The 17,901-nt window shown below is 41.4% G+C and overlaps 1 protein-coding gene and 1 pseudogene across 17 annotated transcripts in view; both read left to right on the forward strand.

Moving 5' to 3' along the window:
* The window catches only part of Pde4dip (phosphodiesterase 4D interacting protein), a 226,783-nt gene extending 223,717 nt beyond the window's left edge, over nucleotides 1-3,066 (forward strand). For 6 of the 17 annotated variants that reach the window (XM_076863220.1, XM_076863210.1, XM_076863211.1 and 3 more), the window contains one exon: nucleotides 20-3,066. In XM_076863220.1, coding sequence (XP_076719335.1) covers nucleotides 20-188 — 169 coding nt within the window. In that variant the 3' untranslated portion in view covers nucleotides 189-3,066. The remainder of the gene's footprint in view (nucleotides 1-19) is intronic. The other 11 variants (XM_076863223.1, XM_076863215.1, XM_076863217.1 and 8 more) reach the window with 5 other exon arrangements.
* LOC143404176 (plakophilin-4-like) lies at nucleotides 480-8,227 on the forward strand (annotated as a pseudogene).
* The last annotated feature ends 9,674 nt before the right edge of the window (nucleotides 8,228-17,901 follow it).

Below are 17,901 nucleotides of genomic sequence, written 5' to 3' on the forward strand. Positions count from 1 at the left end.
GACAGTTCCATCTGAACAGGGTTGTTTTATGTTTGCTTGCAGGTGAAATCTCTAAGGGCCCTGCTGTGCGCTCCAGCCTTGTGATCCTTGCCTTCCAGGAGCCACGCAAGAAGCAAAGCCACCACAGGTCCTTAAAGCATCAGGAAGAATGGGCCTGCCCTTCTTTTGCACAACTACCTGTCTGCTGAGGAGAATCTGGGCTTGATTCCTCTAAATCTGCTGGAGGTCTGAAGATGCAGTCAGAGATGTGCCCTTGTGGGGTAGGCAGAAAGGTAGAATGACTTCCTGGCAGTGATGGAATAACAGTAGCCAAATTCCCCTGGGCCTAGCATTAAGCAAAGCGCGTGTGAGATTGCATAGTAGCACTTGTGACACTGCTTCTGAACAGCCTCAGTGGCACAGCACCTGCCAGAGCACGGTTCTCATCTCAACAGCTGTCCTCAGATGGTCAACGCGAAGGAAATAGTTGCCTTCTACACATGGGGCGTGTGATCCCAATGCTGAAGCTCCTCCACAGTTATAGAAGCACACTACTGAGCAGCAGTGCCCTGCTGGACAGTGTCAGTGGGGTTCAGCGAGCACTACTCACAGATCCACACCTAACCAGGTAGCTCCTCTGGGCCAAGTCAGGCTGGGCTTCATGCTGTACCACCAGTTCTGAGAGCTTTGATTCTGTGTGGGGAATTGGTGACTCGTTAGATGCCCTGTCATGCTTAGCCTAGCATGATCTTCTTCATTTCTTACATGTTCTCCAAACTGTACTGTCCCTACCCCCATTAGGTATGTTATCCCTTTGTCATCCTAACTTCCCTCAGGCGAATTGGGAACTGATGGCCATACCAAGCCTATGGAAAGTCTTGCATATAGCAGCCCTCTGCTTGTTTTTAAGTGGTCTGGGCAAGGCCCTAGTTGTACTGAAGCCTAGTCTGTGTCTTCAGAGTGCTCCTAGGATGTGGGTATGTGTGTATAAATGTATGATAGAGATTTATTTATGTTGCTGTAGCAATATGTTGAAGGCCAGCATAACTCATGGATGGGGAGGATGAGAGGAAACAACAATCTTTTTTTTGGTGGCTATTAAAGAAATATGTGTATAAGGAAATAGTTTTTCTTTGTTTTGTTTTGCATTTCTACACCATTTCCCAGAACAAGTGTATCAGAATAGGAAAGACAAACTGTCATGAAAAAATAATAGTCTAATCCATAAAGTCTAAGTTTAAAAATTCATTTTTTCCTCTATTTTACGAAAATTTCCAATATACAATATGATGGAGTGATCCTTAAACTTGATTTGCCTTACAGTTTTCACAGGGAAGGACATATTTTGCTGTTTGTTGTGTTCCATTAAAACTCAGGAGTTAGGATGGCAAGGGAAATAAAAGTTTCTTGCAGTGAATTGGATTTGAGCAAGATAGAGAACATTTTCTTTTTCAACACTCCATCATTTGTGACTCAGGAGCATGGAAAGCTTTTATAAGAGCTATGGTGCAGTAGGACAAAAGGCAGGAAATATCCATGTGTATATTTAGCTAGGCTGTGTTAATCAGAAACATGTCTCAGACTCAGTTCCTCTGGGCAGTGCCCTCAGGGCCAGGGAAGTCCCTCAGACTCCATTTTCAGCTTAAGGAAAGTCAGAAGTTAAAAGTCTTTGGAGCTGTTAATTTCAAATGCAGTCTGTTTCACAAATCAGTTGTGAAGATTGTGGGAGCAATTTCCTGGGGTGAAGTGCCAAGAACTTTTGTGGGCGTGGGACCCTAGGGTTGCATTTAAATATAAGCATCCCAGGTGATTCTGATGCAGGTGGGCTACTGACCACAGTTAACACACATTGTTTTATATGATTGAGTCAAAACATTAAATAAATTTATTTAAGAACCATAATTGAAAATTATGTCATTCTGATACCAGTCCTAGAGATCAGGAATGAGTCTTTGTTCCCTGGTTTTTAGGATTAAACACGCTGAGAAACACCCAGGCAAGTGTAGAAAGCATATTTTATATAAGAAAGAGACAGGGACAGCAGACTTCTCTGAAGGGAATTGGTACCGCTGGTTATCTATCAGTGACAAGTCCTGCTTCCTCACCTGTTGAAGTCTGAAGCATGCCAAGACATGCATATAAAGCAGGGTTTATTTAAAAGGGGGTAACATAGACTTCTCCTGGGAGGGAGGAGGGGGCCAGAGCTGGTGTCCTGGTATCCCTAGAAGTGAGGTGTTCTGCCCTTTTTATATGTCCTAGGCTTCCTTTGTTCTCCTGCCTCTTCCCCTTATCTTTCTCCTTCCTGTGTATGGGACTAGGCCTAGGCAGTGACTAGACCTAGGAAATGCTTAGTGGGATGCCCAAAAGGTGGGAAACAGGTAGGCTGAAGTGGGAAGGGCAGGATGGTGCAGCCCACATTAATTAACAACCTTATAACTCCCTGTAGGGAGCTATTCCTGTAACTGGTTACCTTAGCAACAGGTTGGAGCAGGGGTGGTTCTTGGGTGGAGGAAGGGATCTGAAGGAATTAACATTTCAATCCCTCAGGGGACAGTCTCCAACTAGCCAGACTCACTGAAAATTGACCTCCTTAAACCGACCTGACCTGATTGACCTGTTTATACTGACTGTCTCACTAATTCTGGCTTCAGAAGTGGGCAAAGAGCTGGGTGTCAGTAGGAGTGGGTGTGTCTTGCTGTTTTATAGACCCCAGAACCCCCCTCCCACACACACACACACCTTTTTCTTCTATGTGCATATGCCTAAGGGTAAGAAGGAGCTGGAGCACTTGGGATAATCAATAGCAGCTCATTGTGCTGGAAAGTGTGATCCCTAGGTTAGCTGTTATCAACCCATCTGTCTTTTCTTTGATAACCAGCCCTTATTTTCTCAACCCCCATCATTTATTACCTACACTGACTGCCAGACCTTCTTACCCCTGAGTCAGTTTGCTGAGGAATGTGACATATCCTGTCCCCTCAGGCCAGGTGGGGCTGCAGACAGATTAACTCACCATCCTCATTTATCTATCCTCTTATACAACCATAAATGTTGAAATAAAAATCTTAAAAGATTCCTTCAGAAAAATTCTTGTATTCTTTTGCCTTCTAGAATTAAAATTAAGCTATCATTCTATAATTATTTCCTAGAAACAGTTAAAAATAAAATCCTGTGAGGGGAAATAGAATTTAAGTCCTATAAAGGGGGCTGGAAGGGAAAACAGAACAGGTACCACTTAAAATATGTAATAGTATCTCTTGACCTGTCAACCTAGGCCTTCAGAATGTTCAGAGTTCATCACGTCCTTCAGATCTCATCAATGGTGAAGTGAATTAGAGAGGCACTTGTGTTGATTTTCTGTTGTTGCTGTAACCAATTCCCATAAACATCGTGGCTGAGAACACCCCAAACGCATTTCCTTAGAGTTCTGTAGGTTAGGAGTCCACCAAGGGTCCCAACAGGCCTAAAATTGATAGGTCAGTCCTTGGCTGGTAGCTGCTTCCTCCACCTTCACAACCAGCAAAGCAGGCAGAGTGCTTGATCCATCACCTTGACCTCTTTCTCTGCCTCTTCTTCCATGTTAAAGACCCATGGGATTATTTGGATGTTATGGATTACCCTGTGCCATTCAGCATGGTCTCCCCATCTCAGAATCCTTAACATAAGCCCATCTGCAAGTCCCTTGCTAGATAATGAATGAAGCCTGTTCACAGGTTCCAAGGATTAGGAAGAGGATCTCCTAGGGAGGCCATTATTCTGGCTGCCACATACTCTTTTTAATTTTTTTTATTTTTCAGTTTTCAGTGGACACACATCTTTATTTTATTTTTATGTGATGCTGAGGATCAAACCCAGCGCCCCGCGCATGCCAGGTGAGCGCATTACCGCTTGAGCCACATCCCCAGCCCCTGCCACATACTCTTAATTCATGTGCTGACTAATGTTGGAATTAAAACAAAACACTAAATCAAGTTAGTAAAATTAAAACACTACCTTAAGGCATAGCCTGACATAGCAAAAATACTAAATTTAAAATTGAGCTCTGGAAATACTCCACTGATGACCTTAGGATTTTATAAGTGTTGAGATTATTTTAGATGTGGCCTTATTTTCTCAAAGGCTGGCTTTGGGTGCAGAAATCTCATCTGAGGCTAAGAGGACACAAGGAAGCAGGGAGGGAGAGGCAGATTCTGTATACCTGGGAGCCTGCTGACTTTGGCTCTGTACCCTTGGCTCATTCTAAATGGGGCAGTTGGATGGTTTTCTTTGGTCAGGCTTTCCTGCTGCTTTGTAGCCTCTAGCACCATGGGGATCTCTATGTGCCCAATGAAGGCCATGAAGTGGTGCTAGAAAAGGGCCTAGGGTATTCAAGTCCCTCAAGATGAGGGCCAGATCTAACCATGCTGCAGTCTGGCTGGGCACAAAATCACGAGCCACTCAAGCAGGAACAAACTTTATTTTTGAAACTGCCGCCAATGCCCCTTATGCTCCCAGGAAAATTGCCGACTGACACACGCAGTGTTGGACCCCCAACAGGAAGTCCCTCCTCCGGAATTCCCTCTTACTGCACTTCCCCAACCAATGGGAACTCTCCAGGAGTCCCTAGCAGGCCAAGGTGGACAGCAGGAGTCTAATATCCATATGAATGCAGATCTTAACATAATCATATCATCTCAATGGCTTGCTGGCCTCACCTTTCAACCAAAAATGCCATGCATCATACTACTTGGCTATGGCTCTTAGCATAGCCATGAGGAACAGGAAATGGAATTGTCTAGACCTTGATAGCTGTGGTTGAAGTTCAGCTTTAAGGTGCAGCCATCTTCTTTGGTCTCCTCATAAACTGAGCTTGACCAGAAACAATGTGATTGTTTTTGATTTTTCTTCTGATACAAAATATTCCTTCATCTTCATCTCACATGAGGGCAACCCCTTCCTGTGTTGGCCTGTATGGTGTGTATGTGGGAGGGATAGAGGGTATGTGGGCAGGAGAAGCAAGAAGAGGAATGGGGAGTGGAACAACAAGGCAGGCCAGGAGGACAGAGAGGAGAGAGGGATGGAGGTGGGGCAAGATGTGTAGGAGGTGGTGAGGAGAAGGAGCTGAGCTTGAACTCTCAGGCCCAGAAGGAACTCAGCTTGTAACCAAAAGCTTGGTCCTTGTTCCCAATGCCAATGAATGCCTATTAATAATGAGGACACAGTTTTGAGAAAAAGGAAAAAGTTGTTTTATTGCTTCTCTGACAAAGGAGAAACACAGGGGACTCCTGTCCCTGAGGCAGTGATTCTGCCCATCAGAAGGAACAGAGGATTTTAAAGGAGCTCCTTAAGGGCTATATTCCAAATGTGCCCTGACAGGGAGTCCAGGGGCACTGATGGAGTGTTAGGATTCACTTGTTATTTGTCACATCTGAGATCCTCTTACAGACATCTCCTTCCTGTGGAACACAGATAACTCAGGGAAATCTGGCCTCCAGGTTAAGGAGAGTGAGGGGGAGAAAAGGAAAAGGGAAAAAAATGTCCCTTTAAAAAATAAGCCTCAGAACTATATTAAAAAGGTGAAGTGGACCCCTGTTACAAGCTGTTGATGGATTGGTACTCAAAAGTTTATTTGGGGGCTGGAGTTGTGGCTCAGTGGTAGAGCTCCTGCCTTGCATGTGGGAGGCACTGGGTTCGATTCTCAGCACTGCATATAAATAAATGAATAAAATAAAAGCCATCAAAAACTAAAACTATATATATGTAGTTTTATATTATATTATATATAATATATATATATATTATATATATATTATATATTTATATTATATTATATGTATATAAAGTTTATTTGGGACAATAGCAGCATCTACTCACTATCCACAGAGACAGGAAGTAGGGAATCCTCTGGTAGCTGGCTGGAGAGAATCCAATGACAACAAAATTTAATGCACCCAAATTGGAGGCCACATTTCCAACACATCACACCATGATTTTAGAGGGTACTCAGGACTCCCAGTGCTATGTGGCAGATTGGTTCAGTCACCTCTTGAAAGACCTCCAATCCCAGGGGAATAGCCCCTCAATGCCAAACCACCTTTTGAGTCCCCAGTGACCCTGACAGATGCACAGACACAATAGCTTCTCCTTCCCAAAGCCAGGTGGCGGCGGCGTCCCCCCAAATGCGCAGGATCGACTGCAGTACCACATCATCTGGCATCTTCTCTGAAAAGGGGTGTTCATGACATGGAGCAATTTGGACAGTAACAGTAAGATATTTACAATAGGATGGTTCCATCTCACCCAGACAGCCTGATAGTTTATTGAGTTCCTGTGTTTGTCAGCACAGACAGCTTTCGCTAGACTATGTCTTCTGCTATATCTCCTGTATGTGAGGGAAGGACCTATTATAGCCTAGTGTACCACAGGCCAAACCAAAGAAACGTGGAGCTCCAAGGATGGCAAGTGGCTCTCTATCACACCAGCTCAGGTGTTGGAATCCATAAAAGACTTCCAGCCAACAGAATGACCTTCCATACCAAACAAATAATTATGCTCTAAGCACAACAGCTACCTACACCCAGCTTTACAGGCCAATACAATATCAAGTACAATAGTTCAATTATAACAGGCTTCAGTAGGCAGCTCTGGCTGATGATGGCACCACAAGATCCCCACCAACAGACAGTGTGATGGGGTGATCAGCACCCCAACAAAGCAGGTTCCTGCTCAGGAAGTGTGAGCCGCCTGGGAAAATAAAAAGTCTAAAATAATCAGTAAGAAGTAAGACAAAGCCAAAGGCTAAATTTAAATAGAGGATTGTCTTGTGGGTCTTCCAGTCCTGATAGGAACTGGAACTGAACATCTGAAAAAGGCCCTAATTTTTTATTTAAGGGGGAGTATATCAAAGGCAGGGATAAGGTTTCAGTGGGAGGAGTCTTGCTTTGGTGCTTATTCCTTGGTGTAGCAGGGGTCTTGCAGTAGTAAACAGATTGATTGGTGCTTGGCAGGCTACACCCATCTCTCTCTGAGACTGTGCTTGAACTTGAGCTGTGAGTTAGAACAGAGTGCCAACGTGAATTGGGCATTCTCGCATCAGGAGGTTCTGCTTGGGAGTTCCCAAAACCAGTCTTCCCTGCCTAATGGTTCGAATGTCACTCAGTTCACACACAGCTCATAGATGGCCTCCCACAGGACAGCATCCAGAAAGACCCCAGGAAGTTTGCCTGGCACAATCCTAAGCTGCCCAAAATCATTCATATGCTGCAGCACCAGCTGCACTCCATCCAAGCAAACATAGCAGCCTATCTCCAGCACCTGGGTTTTGGCAACAACAAAGTGAAATTGGAGGTATATAGGCTAGGGCGAATCAGGCGTCTGTTTGACTTTTTGGACTATAGAGTTTTGGAAGTTCAGAAGGATACTTGTGCCCTCTGAAACCTTGTTTTTGGCAAGTCCACAGATGAAAATCAAATAGCCATGAAAAATGTTGGTGGGATACGTGCCATCTTGCATCTGTGAGAAAAACTATTGATGCAGAAGTAACGGAGCTTGTTACAGGAGTTATTTGCTATTCATCTTCATGTGATGCCTTAAAGAAGACATCAATCATCTGAAATGCCCTCTCAACCTGAACAAACACTGTGATTGTTCCTGTTCTGGGTGGAATGCTCTTCTTTTGTTGGTGATTATAAAATTAAATTTCTGACTTCACTAGTTCTGCATAACATGACAGGGTGCCTGAGCGACCTCAACTCTGCAGGGAATGAAGTAAGGAAGAAAATACAGTCCTGTGAGAGGCTGGTTGACTCCCGGTTTTAAGTGATCCGTAGGTGTGAACACATCTGATTATAACAGCAAGATGGTGGAGAATTGTGCAACGTGAGGAACTTGTCCTATTGGCTGGAACTGAAGGACCCTTAGGCTTGACTGCTGGGACTGACGAGTTGGATGACTTACTAGGTAGGAAAAGAATCTCCCAGCAAAGACTCCAAGCCAAGCTGCTGGAGGAAGAAGAAGAAAAAGAAAAAGAGAAGTCCACAAGAGGATCAATGGGATGGAGTTTGTCCTATGCCAGCACTGCTGAATTCCTCCAAAGGACCCAACATGCTCTCGTATCTGTCAGTGATAAAACTATATCTGGGCTGGGATTGTGTCTCAGTATCAGAGCACTTGCCTCTCTCACTTCCCAGACCCTATGGTGTGAACACCTTTGCTTTACCACAGGACTGACACCATGATGTTTGGCCTCACCAAAGGCCCACAACAATGAGACCAAGTGACTATGGACTGAAACTTCTCAAATTATGAGAAAAACTTATTTGTACCTTCTTTTAAGTTTTTTTTTTCAGGTATTTTATCACAGTGTCACAAATATGAATAATAAATCATAAAAATAAGTCTTGAAAATATCTTAAAGATTTTATCCAGAGTATTCTTTAACCACAACAAAGTTAGATTGTTAGTCAACAATATAACAAATCTGAAAACCAACCAAATATTTTGAAATTAGGCAATCTATTTCTTTTAAAATTACTTATGTGTTAAAGAAAAAAAAATTACCAGGGATATAGGAAGCTTTTGAACTGATGAATAATTGAAATGCAGAAATATCAAGAGTGAGGTGATGCAGCTGAAGAAGTTCTTAAGGGAGTGTCTCCCTCTAACTCTCCAACTGCTTACACTAGAAAAGAACACAAGGACAAAATCAGTGTTCTGTCTGTGCTTCCACCTTGAGAAGGACATTTAAATTATTTTATTCATATTTATTGCCATCATCATCATCATCATTAATTTTATAGTGCTGGTGATCAAACCCAGGGCCTCTTTAGCTGGCATTCTACCACTGAGCTAAGACCCCCATCCACACAAGGACACTTTAAGGTAAGCAAACTAAAAACTATCATTTCTAATGAACACAGGTACAATAAACCCCACAAGATATTGGGAAAGTACATGTAAAAACATTGTAAAACTGGGCGAGAAGTCACTGTGACCCCTGGGAGACACTTACCTGGCATTCCTGGGGACCCAGAGGACCTCGGGACCATGGCGGCTGGGAGGATTGTGTCCCTGTGTGTCCTGTGCCTTCCCCTAAGGTGGCACCAGATCAGCTAACCCTGCTGCTGTTCCTGGCCACATTGTTCATGGTCTTTCTGCTGATGGTGCAGTTGGTGCTTTGTGTGGCATCTCTTTTGTGTTTTAAGTTTCTATCAGGACTGGTGGGAAACCCAGGATCCCAGCAGGGAGGTCATGGGCCTTTCTGAATCCTAAACAGAAGCAGACCCTTTATGCTCTGCAGGCAGGATAAGATCACCTCCCTGAAGGAGAGCACATGATGATGAAGGTTGTTTTAGTTAGCTTTTTTGCTGCTGTGACTAGAAGATCTAACCAGAACAATTTTAGGAAGAAAAGTTTATTTGAGTGCTCACGGTTTCAGCAGGCTATATTCCTCAGGGATTAAGATAAGGCTGAACATCATGGTAGAAGAGTGTGGCACAGGAAGCAGCTCACAGGATGACCAGGAAGCAGAGAGATATTTCACTCTCCAAGTATATATATCTCACAGATGTGTCTCCAATGAACCACTTCCTCTAGCTACACCCCACTTACCTCCAGTCCCCACCCAGTTAATCCCATCAGGGATTAATTCATGATTAGGTTAAGAATATAATTGAATCATTCTCCTTCAAACCTTCTCACATTGTCTCACACATGAGTTTTGGGGGACACCACATTTAAACCATAACAAAAGTCACTGATCCCACACATGGTCCTTTATCAGTGAATGGTGGAATGTAATTGTGAACCTCTCTGTCTTTAGTGACTTGACTTTGAAATTTATTAAATGACTGAAGAATATTTGTATTTGGATTTATATGAGGTTCAAAAAAGTTAAATGTAAGCCATAAGATAACAAAGGGAATTAAAACCAATTGGACCACTGCTAATTTTATCTTAAAGACAATATTTTGATTCACTAACTTTTTACTTAGCACACTTATTCCTTGGCTCATGGAGTCTTTGTTTGCTTGTTTCTTGGCACTGGTGTGAATCTGGTGATCATTCTAAACTCGAAAAAAAAACCCCATATTTTAATAGGCATAAAATATAAGTTCTTTCTTCACATTTTAGCTTGTTTGAAATTGGAATGCATCTCAGTATGCTAACCAGTTGATAATCACAGAATTATTCTAACTTGTGCCTGTGTAAATTACAGCATATAAATGGCATCCTCTAATTGACCTGTGTATTGTTAATACCAAAAATGTCAGTTTTTGGTTGGCATTTTAAAATGCCTTCAGAAAAATTATGTTATGACTTAACATTGAAACACAAGGTTATTGTATATACAGAAAAGCATGAAAACAGAGGGCAGAAATTTGATATTAGAAAAGCAAATACTCATTGTTGGAAATTCCATATTTTCTTGCAAAGCACCCACAAAATATTTTACATAACCTAACATTAGAAGATACCCACAAATAGATGAAACTGAACTATATTTTGTCAGTGAGGCACGTGCAAAGGGATTGCCTGTCACACACCAAGCAATGAAGTCAAAGGCAGAGGAAATTGCCCAGACTCTTGGAGTCACTGAAAACAATATTCAAAGCAATAAGAGGCTGGTGTGAGGGCTTCATGGGCAGAGCTGGACTAAGATGGAGGCATCAGACAGTGTTTTGTCTAAAGCTTCCCACTAGCATCAACAGAAAATGGGATGGAGCCTTCTTTCAAGAGGAGGAATAATCAGTTCTCTTGAAGACACCTAGGACTCTGTTCTGTGGGCAAATGCAGGCAGTGGGGACAGTGACGTAAAAAGTGACTCAAAAGAGTTGGGTTCAGAATATGAAGTTAAAGTTAGAATTTAACCAGTTTATTTCCCACATCCTTTACATACATACAAGATAGATGTGATAAAAATTTTAACAACACTATTTGAATAAATATAAACATTTTTCATGATAAAATACTATAAAATAGTTAATACATCATGGTCAAAAGGATGTCTCAAGAATGTTAAACTATTTTATCGATAGAAAATTAAGCAGTGCAGTTAATTACATTGACAAAATTAATCAATATGTTAATAAATGAAAAAACGGTAGTTCAACACCCATGATGGAGAGTTGGGCCTACTTTTTCTTCCAGTAGGCATAGTATCTCTGGTCTAATATCTAGGTCCTTGATCTACTTTGAGTTGAGTTTTGTGCAGGATTTGATGTAGGGGTTAAATTTCTCGAAGAAAAAGTAGGCCCAACTCTATACCATGTCAGTTTAGGAATGGTATCAAGCTTCTTCACAGCAACGGAAACATTAATGCCAAGAGAGAGCCTACAGAATGGGAGAAAATCTTTACCACCTGCATCTCAGATAGAGCATTAATCTTCAGGATATAAAAAGAACTCAAAAAACTTAACACAAAAACCTCCAAATATTCCAATCACTAAATGGACAAAGGAACTGAACAGGAATGTCACAGAAGAAAAAAAAATATGAATATCAAAAAATATATGAAGAAATGTTCAACATCTCTAGCAATTAGAGAGATTCAAATTAAAACTACACTGAGATTCCATCTTACTCCAGTTACTGATAAACCCAGCCTAATTCCATCTTAAGATTAGGAGCCATCTCATCACAAGGTCATGAAAAATTAATTTCTGGCTGCAATTTCTAAACTTGTTTGGAATTCCTGCCCGTGCTCCAAACTCACCCATGACTGGCTCTTCTTGACTATCTCCATCTCTAAAACCTTAGTGGTACCTCATAAATCCTGGCTCACCCTGACCAGATAACAATCCTCTCTGAAACCTCAGCAGAGCCTCATAAATCCTCTGGGATCCGAGTTTACTCCCTACCTTGAAATATCATGCCATGTAGATCATTAACCCGCTATTTGCCTTTGTATCATGCTTGTTAAAATCCTGTTATCTGTAAGTTCCTATGACACTCCCCTTTGCAACTTTTTGTGCTATAAAACCATGTTCCTGGAGAGCTGGGGTACAGATCTCTAGCCTGGAGTTTTGGGAGAGACAATCCTGGTGCACAAAGTCAAGCTTGCTTTAATTTGATTCAAAATTGGAGCTGGTAGTCTTTTCTTTGCATCATGGTTTAACATCACAATGGCAATTATCAAGAATGCAAGTAACAATAAATGTTGGTGAGGATGTGGAAAAAAGGTTTACTCATACATTGCTGGTGGGACTGCAAATTAGGGCAACCACTATGGAAAGTTGAATGGAGATTCCTTGGAGAACTTGAAATGAAACCGCCATTTGACCCAGTTATCCCACTCCTTGGCTTATACGTAAAGGACTTAAAATCAACATACTACAATGATGAAGCCATATCAATGTTTATAGCATCTCAATTCACAATAGCCAAGCTATGGAACCAACCTAGGTGTTTTTCAATAGATGAATGGATAAAGAAAATGTGCTAATGTATACACAATGGACTATTACTCAGCCATAAAGAAAAAAATTATGGCATTTGCTAGCAAAGGGGAGGAACTGGACAGTATCATGCTAAGTGAAATAAGCCAATTCCCCCCTACCCCCCCCCCAAAAAAAAAAAAAAAAAAACAACCAAAGGCCAAATGTTCTCTCTGATATGTGGATGCTAACCCATAATGAGGAATGGTAGGGAGGGGAAGAATAGAAGTTCATTGGATTTGACAAAGGGAAATGAAGGAAAGAGGGGGGCAGGATGGGGTTAGGAAAGAATGAATCTGACATAACTTTTCTGGGCTCATATATGAATACACTACCAGTGTAACTCCTCATTATGTAAAACAACAAGAATGGGATCATGAATGGAATGGGTTTCACTCTATGTATGTATAATATGTCAAAATATACCCTACTGTCATGTATATCTAAAAACAACAAGTTAAAAAAGAAAGAAGAAAGAAAGCCAAGAAAAGAGGCCTCAGAATTAACCTATTAATCCTACTGACATCTTGATGTTGGACTTCCAGCTTCCAGAATGGTGAGAAAATAAATTTCTATTGCTTAAGCCTTAAATAATAGTAATAGTAATAGTAATAATAATAATAATAATAATAATAATAATAATTGTTGAAAGTAAGATGCAGTCCTGTTGCCTGCAGAGGGAAAGAAAAAACACTTTGAGCACTTTCAATGGCTGTAGCATCCTTTTCTTTGGTTTTTCCATGAAAACCCTTGGAAGCTGTTGGAATATGCCTTAGAGCCTAGGAACCATGTAGTCTTTTGACGTCTGGTTAACTAGATAACTAGTTAGTCAGAAGATTGTTAGTTAAGAGCACACATAACACGACCACCACTCCTTGCACTGAGATGGAAGTAATTATCATTAGGAGGAATGATCATCAAATATTTTGTCAAAAGAGTTTGTTCTTTTTCAAGTTATAATTTTAAGAAATGTCTGTTTCAAACAATATAGTCCTAGGATCAATATTAAAGAAGCAGGGCTGGGGTTGTAGCTCAGTGGTAGAGTGCTTACCTCGCACGTGTGAGGTCCTGGGTTCGATCAACAGCACCACATAAAAATAAATTTAAAAAAAGATATTGTGTCCATCTTCAACTTAAAAAGATATAAAAGAAGCATAATTGTAGCTAAGAAAATTATGGCTTAATTTTCCTTTCTGACATTCCATATAGAATATTTACTAGTGATGAGACAGCAAATTATTTCTTAAAAAACTGTCCAAGATGGCTTTCATCAAAGGCATTCAACAACCTTTCAGTTCAAACTATTTTGAGTCCTGTGTTTCTCCATGGTGAGGTGTAAGATTTATAATGTATGTTCTCAGCTGTTAGAGAACTAATGAGACAAAGCACCAGCCCATAAAAGATGTCTAATTTGTAAGAACAACATAAAGGATATTTTAAAATAAAGACAATGTAGGAAGTGCTCAAGAAATGATTTAGACAGTAAATGTTAAATTAAAAAAATTTAACACCCAGTCATGTTCCAATTTGTAAACAATGAGGAACAGAAGGAAAACACCTCATCCTGAGAAAAATTCCTTAGAACCTATAGCTGATTTCATATGTAATGGGGAAAGTCTGAATAGAACCCACAAACACTGGGGAAAAGACAAGGCAAGAAAACTGTAGGCAGAAGATTTAAAAAGGAAGAAGTAGAGCTGTCTTAAATTGCAAATTACTGACCGTGTAGGTAGATAATACTAAGGAGTTCACCAGAAAACTGCCAAAATTAATTGGTGACATAAGCAAGTTGCTAGAAGTGCACATAAGGGGGCTGAGAGAGAAATTGCAGGACAATGGGAATCTGCCTCTACAAAGAGAGGTGGAGGGTGGGGTGAGGCTGCTGAGGGATTTGTCCCAGCTACAGTGGTTTTGATGGAAAGGAGAAGAGAAGGGATTGGTTCCCCAGTTTAGCTATTGTGAATTGTGCTGCTATAAACATTGATGTGGCTGTGTCCCTGTAGTATGTCGTTTTTAAGTCCTTTGGGTATCCACCGAGGAGAGGGACAGCTGGGTCAAATGGTGGTTCCATTCCCAATTTTCCGAGAAATCTCCATACTGCTTTCTATATTGGCTGCACCAATTTGCAGTCCCACCAGCAGCATATGAGTGTGTCTTTTTCCCCACATCCTCAACAACACCTATTGTTGTTTGTCTTCATAATAGCTGCCATTCTGATTGGAGTGAGATGAAATCTTAGAGTGCTTTTGATTTGCATTTCTCTAATTGCTAGTGACGATGAACATTTTTTTTCATGTGTTTGTTGATTGACTGTACAACATCTTCTGAGAAGTGTCTGTTCAGATCTTTGGCCCATTTATTGATTGGGTTATTTGTTTTTTGGGTGCTTAGTTTTTTGAGTTCTTTATATACCCTAGAGATTAGTGCTCCATCTGATGTGTGAGGGGTAAAGATGTGCTCCCAAGATGTAGGCTCTCTATTTACCTCACAGATTGTTTCTTTTGCTGAGAAGAAACTTTTTAGTTTATTTCCATCCCATTTATTGATTCTTGATGCCCTTCAATAGATGAATGGATTAAAAAATGTGGCATATATATATATTGGAATATTATCAGCAATAAAAGAGAATAAAATCATTTGCAGGTAAATGGATGGTGTTAGAAAAGATAATGCTAAGTTAAGTTAGCCAATCCCCAAAAACCAAATGCAGAATATTTTCTCTGATAAAAGGAGGCTGATTCATAGTGGGGTAGGGAGGGGGATCATGGGAGGAATAGAAGAAATCTAGATAGGGCAGAGAGTTGGGAGGGTAAGGGAGAGGGCATGGGGTTATAAATGATGGTGGAATGTGATAGATATTATTAGCCAAAGTACGTGTATGAAGACACAAATTGGTGTGAATATACTTTGTATACAACCAGAGATATGAAAACTCTATATGTGTAATAAGAATTGTAATGCATTCTGCTGTCATATACAAACTTAAAAAAAATAAAAAAAAGAAGAGAAGGATATTTCCTAGGTGAAGGAGAGAAAATAACAGTAAGCTTCAGGTAGGGACCAGATAGGGGTGCAGTCTGCCCAGAGCAAGGGCAATTGGAGATGGCTGGTGAGATATAAAGATCAGAACCTAACTACGAACTTGCAATAGCATTAAAAAATAAAAATTAAATAATTAAATAAGGACTAAACAATTCACAAGGAGGGGAGGTGGAGTGAGGGCATAAGATTAAAAATGCCTGGGTTGCTACAGAGAAATCTGTTGATTACTTTGATAAAACTTGTACTGTCTACTGAACAGGAGTCCAATCCTTGAATCTTCAGCCAGGACTATACTTTGATTTGATGGTCTCAAGTCCTGAACCTCTCCCCTCAATCTAAACCTCTCTAGCCCCAGAAGTCAGCCTGTCTGCAGGGGAAAAAATATGTGGGGGAGGGGAGACAGTGTACTGTCAAACTTAACCATTAAGCCCCAAGTTTTCAATTCTGCCAATATTTCAATGGAATTGATGCAGGTGCATTAAAATAGTTTGCAAAGTTCAATCTAGAGCTTATTATATAATTTATTATCATTAATAATGATATCATTAATAATATTTGTAAATATGAGAGATTATTCCCTTATTATGTTTCTCAGAATACTAGAACTCTAAAAACACAAACATTTATTTGGAAGTTACTTACATTTTCTATTTGTGGCTCAATTTAAATTTTTTGGTGTTCCAAAAATGGGACAATGGAACATAAGGGGTTAAGGAAGCCAGCAGGGTACCTGATTTAGCTACTACCCATCTTACAAAAGAGATTTCCCTAATTCCAGGATGAAAGGCAAGTTAGTGAAAACAAAGAAAGCAAATAGCTCCAAGCTTTCTGGGTGGACAGCATTCTTGGGTGGATTCATAAGGGATTCTAAGGACATGAGAGAGGCTCCAGAGTGGGCAAATGCAGTATCTCAAACCCAGCAACTGAAAACTACCCTCTTAGCTCCTTGCTGGTCCCCTCCTTTCAGTTGCTCTCCCCTCCCTACACAACTTTCCAAGTCCCCAGAGTCTTTCTTTTCAGATGCTCCAAAGTAAGTCCCTCAAAAAAGTAACTATTGGGGCTGGGCTTGTGGCTCAGTGGTAAAACACTTGCCTAGGCACTAGTTTGATCCCTAGCACCACATAAAAATAAAATCAAATAAGTAAAGGTACTGCGTCCACTTACAACTAAAACAAATATTTTTAAAAAGCAACTATTTTTTAGTCCTTTGTAACCACACAGTTTTAAAATCGAACACACACACACACACACACACACACACACACACACACTCCTAAAGAAAACTCTAACGCCAGGCGGAGAACATTTAACTAGGTGGGAAGAGTCTTTCAAATACTCCTCTATTGGAGGAGGGAAGGAATCACAACGAACTTTTCATGATCTCCAAGGGCTTCTTTTCAGAGCAGAGCCTGGCAGGGACAAGGGGGAGCCTTGCGATTCTGGGGTGCGCTCCTGGAGCTGCTCAGGCTCCTCTCACCTTCCCACTGGATGAACTCCATTGAAGAACTTGGAGACTCAACTTCTGGGACACTCAAATCAAGGTCCAGCTCTTTTCTTGGCCGAATTCAGGGCTTCAAGGGATTTCCTACACTGGGGTGCAAAATCCTAGGCACCTGCGCCCCCTACTGGCCTCAATAGACGCTCGGAAGCGCACTATTCTTCCTATAAAATGGTGACAGTCAAGAATCTAAGGAACCTGAACTGCTCCCAACCCGCTTGAACCCAGGACTGGAAACTGAGTCTGATCATCCCACCCCTGAGCTAAGGAACATTTTCCTATTTCAAGTATTTTCTACTTGTATGGAAATAGGACAATAGAGCCAAATATGTGGCCAGTTGAAGAGGGTCACCTGAGGACAGAGGGGGTCTTGCAGGGTCACAGGGCCTATTGTCCATGGGGTGGACACCTTCAGTGCCAGCAAGCATGGAGCCGGCAGGATGTCCCAAGCATGGACACTCAGATTCCTTGTATCCAGTTTCCCAGTGTCGCAGCCTCAGGCACCCGAATTAGCGAGGAGCCAGGGGTCAGCGCTGGGGAACAGGGCTGAGCGGGCAAACAGCAGGGGACCATGGAGGACTCAGGGAGCAGCCACTGTCCTGAGCAGTCTCTCTCCCTGCCCTGAATCCCGCCTGTCCCCTAAAGTAGAACTTGGAGGGGAAACCGACACTTGAACTCTGATTGTTGGACTTAAAGTGTCCAGAGGGCTCACCACTAGTGCATGGAACCACAGTAATGAACAAGTCCCAACCCGCCTTGGATTTGCAAGCCCTTTCTCAGCCTCCATGTGCCCCAGCTTTTTTCTACCGGTTAGTACAGATATTACTCAGCTATGACGCTGTGGGTCCTCTGAACCATATAAACACATTATATTTCCTAATTTAGGTGTTCTTTTATCCTTTTAAAATCCTTTGCCATTTATATACTATATTATGTTTTTCTGAAGAATTTCACCCTGGGGGAACCATT

The sequence above is a fragment of the Callospermophilus lateralis genome, chromosome 7 (genome assembly GCF_048772815.1).
Source record: "Callospermophilus lateralis isolate mCalLat2 chromosome 7, mCalLat2.hap1, whole genome shotgun sequence".
In the NCBI taxonomy this organism is placed as follows: domain Eukaryota; kingdom Metazoa; phylum Chordata; class Mammalia; order Rodentia; family Sciuridae; genus Callospermophilus; species Callospermophilus lateralis.